The 4,486-nt window shown below is 55.8% G+C and overlaps 1 protein-coding gene across 1 annotated transcript; it reads left to right on the top strand.

Annotated features, from left to right (window-relative positions):
• Positions 1–788: 788 nt before the first annotated feature.
• Positions 789–2,546, top strand: GNI_124900 (putative transmembrane protein; the record flags this gene model as incomplete). Its single annotated transcript, XM_011133681.1, has 1 exon — positions 789–2,546. One exon carries the CDS (start codon positions 789–791, stop codon positions 2,544–2,546), a length of 1,758 nt encoding a protein of 585 aa, XP_011131983.1.
• Positions 2,547–4,486: the final 1,940 nt, after the last annotated feature.

Genomic DNA, 4,486 nt, shown 5'->3' with positions numbered 1-4,486 from the left:
TCCTACTGAAGGATAGGCCGATTGAGCCCGAGCTGAGGAGGGAACTAAAGGTGGGTGACGTAGTCGTGCTGCTAATGGACGAAGGATCTGCGGCCGCGGGACTCGGGGGAAGCGAGACTCCTAAGTGGATGTCGCCGCGGTGGTCGCTCCCGTGCAGGGTGAGCGCCGTAACACCCACCCAGGTGACGGTCCGGAAGTACAACGACCCGAAGAAAACGGTCGTCGTACACAAGAGCAAGGTTCGGAAGTTCGAGATGAGTAAAGACCCGGTACTACGGTCCCTAACGGGAGATTACTTGGAGATCGCGACCCCGGTGACAGACACGCCAGAAGACTCTCGCAAGCGCCCGAGGCGGGCAGTCGCACCCGAGGACGAGCTGGCGGCCCAGCGAGTGAGAGAACTATTCGGCGAGAGCGCAGTTGGCGAGGAGGGGCGTGAGCCGTCGGAGGCCTCCGTGGGACGCCAACCACGCGGTGCCGATCGGGATGTCGCAGGACAGAACGTGTCCGCACGTAACGGGTGAGGGTGAATAAAAAGGGTTTTTTGGGGACGACATGACCAGCAGTGAGCGCCCGACGCCAGCAACAACGCGCCTCGACGACGACGACGAGAACGCTCACTCTCAGGGGCAACCGGGTACCCGGCCGGCACACCCGTATCGACACACCCTGACACCCTGTTCGGCAACCAGCCCTGCTGGGCATTTTGGGAGCGGCGTCGGGCACGAGACATCACGACCATGCCCGGCCTGGTGGCACCTACCTCCGCTGGCAATTCAAAATTTCGTATGAAGGCGATTGCTTGTCTACGTTTCCTGCGCACTGGAGGAGGTGAGGCGCTCGCGGCCTTCCTCGGTCCGAATGGGGCGATGTCGTCCCTCAGCGGTTGTGTGGCCAAGATGGCCGTAGTGTCAGACGGGACGCATGCCGCTCAAGTTCTGGTCTTGGCCCCCCCGAAGGAGCTTCTGGCATCCGACATGACCGACTACGATTGGCTAAGCAGATGGAACCGTCTTCGCGTTTACCACGGGCCGGACGAGTCCACCGAGCTAGCGAACGCCTCTGAATGCGTCGAGCGGACGCTTGCTCAAGGTTTGATTGAGCACGTGAGGGGCGCCAAGCCGTCAGTCGTCACTGCGATCTTGAAGGAAGCATTTGGCAAGAAGCTGGCTGTGTGGCATGAGATTCAAAAAACCAGAAGGATCGACGCCGAGGCGGTTAACAAGTTGGAGGTCTTAGAAGTAAGAGACTTAGAAGACGAAGAGCGAGAGCGAATACTGGCGGTAGTCCCAACGACGTGGATGGGGGTCGTCAAAAACTCGGGGAGCCCGATTCATTATGGCGTGGAGTGTCAGACTGGCTCGGTGCCGAATACCAGGGGCGTTCGTAAGAAACAAGCACTTGCTGCCGGCCTCGGTGTTGGAGCTGTTCTGGGTGGGGTCTTGATGTCAGGGTTGGCCCTGCACTTGTATGGTTTCCGAAAGAACTGTCTTTGCGTCAACATGTTAGAGTCGCATAACTCTACAACTACGCCGGATAACTGTACCTGGTCCGAAGCCGTGATTCGTGCCTTGTCTGACGCCAGTAGTACCCTGGATGACAACGCACCCGTATCTGCAACCACTACGCAAAATTCGATCACTGACATCATGAAGGAGGCAACTTGCAAACTCCGTTGGCCGAACATCGACGATGTAACGACGTTGATTTCTGAGTCGGAGTTGGCTGCACTGAGAGTGCCGATGGCCGTTTGCAAGAAGGCGTATAAGTTTGTGGAGGGGTGGAGTCCGTCAAGCAACGAGCTCGACACAAGGAAGCTGGTGACCGAGGATGGCCGGAGCAACGAGGTCTTGACAACGCCGATGATGCCAGCAACGACTGATGGCTGGCGCAAGCTGGACTGGGGCAGGTGTTACGGCAATGGGGGTAAGATAGTCTGCTCTGAGATGTCGTCTTACCCCCATCTGAGATGTCATTACTATGAGCATCCGTATCGTTACGATTTCCCAACCGTATGGGAGGCGATCGTGCGATATCTGAAGCCGTCGAAATGCTCTTTCCAGTGCAACAACCAAGAAAGACCGATTCTTGGCGGAGCGCTCAATGTATCAGAAACTAGGGAGCTTTTGCTTTCTCGCTTCGGAGCGGAGATCGCGGGATCGATTCCTGGCATTGACACGCACGGTCTGAGCGGTGAGCAACTGCAAAAACTGGGACTTCAAGTTGAGATGTTAATGACGAAGAGTAAGCCCTGCAGCCATTGGGAAATGCAAGCGAAGCCCCCCTACCGGGCACACGTTGCATTGCCGGGTTGTAATTGCACTAGCGCTAAACTCAGCTGCTTTGTCGAGACTCCATTAAAGGGACGGACATATTGGGGCTCTGTCGGTGACTTACACACAGTGGAGGAGGCACTCACTCAGTATTACACTGCATTCAAAAGACCCGGTCATGTGGTTACGGACTGTGGATTCGAATGCTTCCAACCCGTTAGCGACATGACAGAGCAACTTCTCAAGTATTGGAAAGACAATGGCTTGCCGTAACTTTGGTTTCGACTCCGCGTCTAACATCATCCTGGATGATATTGACGTCAAGACCGAACATGGTTTTTTCCCCAGTTTCGACAGCGCGTCCTAGATGCGGTTTGAACCCGGAAAGTCCAGAAGTTAAGTTCGACGAATAGTGGGTATATCGGGGGGCCAAGCTCACAAACCAGGCTGAGGCTTCGGACGCGTGGATTGCGAAGGGTTCGGGCGCTGCGGGAGAGTAGAGGTGGCATTTGGGTAAGGCGGATACTGCGGTGAAAAGGAAGGCGGATGGATGCTTCCTTAAACGATAAGGCGGCGCATTGGGCTGCGGTAAGGGGCCCTATCGCTGAACAATTTTTTCGGTGAGAAGCTGCAGAGGTGATCGATTCCCGGCGTTGACTAGGCAGCCATAGAAACTGGTATATCCGGGGCATGCATGGTCGAGAGATCGACACAACAGAAACGCCAAGAGGGGCTGATAGGTCGTCCCGTATGGTGTGTCCTGGTGGGTAGTGAGTGCCTGTTGACGCTGAGCTCGTCGTCATGAGTCGCGGAATTGGGGCATCGCGACGGAGACGTCAACGACGCGATAGAGCTCAACTGTCGACGTGCTGCACGAGCAAGCCGTTCGTAACGAAGTTCATGCGCTACCGTGTGACGACGCCGGGGTTTGAGAAGGCCATGCATGAGTAAGACGATCAAGGCCATGTTCCCCGATAGCCTGCTCCTGGAGGAGGTCGCGACGCAATTATTCCTTCGTTGGAAATGCGGGTGTGCTACGCGGTGTTGCCTCCGTCAATACGCCAAGAAGTGAGCCGGCTTGGGATTTTTGGACGCTGAGTACGGCAAGGGATTGCAGACGAGGTTGGCTACCAGGGCGACGACCATCGCCGCCTTCATACCTCGTTGCAAGTTCTTCTGCTGCGTCGAGGAACATGTCGGCATGTAACAACAGTGCGGGACACGCGCTGGAGGCACTCCAGACAAGTTAGTGGCCGCGTGTTACGGCTAGAGACACCAATCTATGCTCAGGCCAATGCGAGTGTGCGCAAACGTGCCAGGCACTTGTCTGAAGAGCTATTCGACTAGTTCTGGTCGGTCCTTGACCAGAACAAACGCGTGTTCCTTCGACCAATAGCGGTAAGTTCGAGGCAAACTTCAAGCTATCGAGCCGGCCCACGAATCCACGACTCGTGTGACTTCCGCCGGATAGCTGCGGAAGCAGGTGGAGTCACAGTTAAAAAAGGGCGCGACCAGCAAGGAGTTCACGACCATTTGTCATACCCAAGAAGACGGGAGACTATCGAGTAGTGATTGGCCATATACAGGTAAGCAAGAACGTGGAGGACGACGCGTTCCCGATTCCCCTGCTGTGGGACTGCTTGAGGAAGGCCACTAGTTACAAACAACTGGCACGTAGCGTTGAACTGCAACTGGGGGTTTTGGAACGTTCCAGGGATCTAACAAACGGTGTCCTGCCTTCTGCGCTTCGTGGAGCCACCATCTATCGTAACGTGTCACTCATGATGGCAGTGACACTATGAGGTTGGCCAAGGACGGCCAACCTCTTCGAGACATCGCCATGCGATGAAACACTTTCTAGCTCAGACGACACCTCCGATGATCAAAGGCGACAACTTCGCCTTGGGAGGCATCGTGGTGACCAGCACGAGCAAGATCGATGTGTTGCTGTACGATACGACTCAGGTCAGGGAGCGCCATTGAGACGTCAACGACGCGATAGAGCTCAACTCGTTGCTCGCTGATTTTTTTTTTGCAGAGATACAAGTATCGACGCGAGAATGTTCGCACAGGGCATTGCGACCACCAACCCCTTGTGACCAGTACCTTGAGTGTTCTGTCGTCAGCAGAACCGCGCAGGTCCTCCGTGGCTGAACTCAGGCCGCCGTCGTGCTCGTGGGTGGTAGACTCGACCATGGTTTACTGTTGTTTTG

The sequence above is a fragment of the Gregarina niphandrodes genome, assembly GCF_000223845.1.
Source record: "Gregarina niphandrodes unplaced genomic scaffold scaffold00031, whole genome shotgun sequence".
Taxonomy (NCBI): domain Eukaryota; phylum Apicomplexa; class Conoidasida; order Eugregarinorida; family Gregarinidae; genus Gregarina; species Gregarina niphandrodes.
This window is presented reverse-complemented; position numbering and strand designations above follow the sequence as displayed.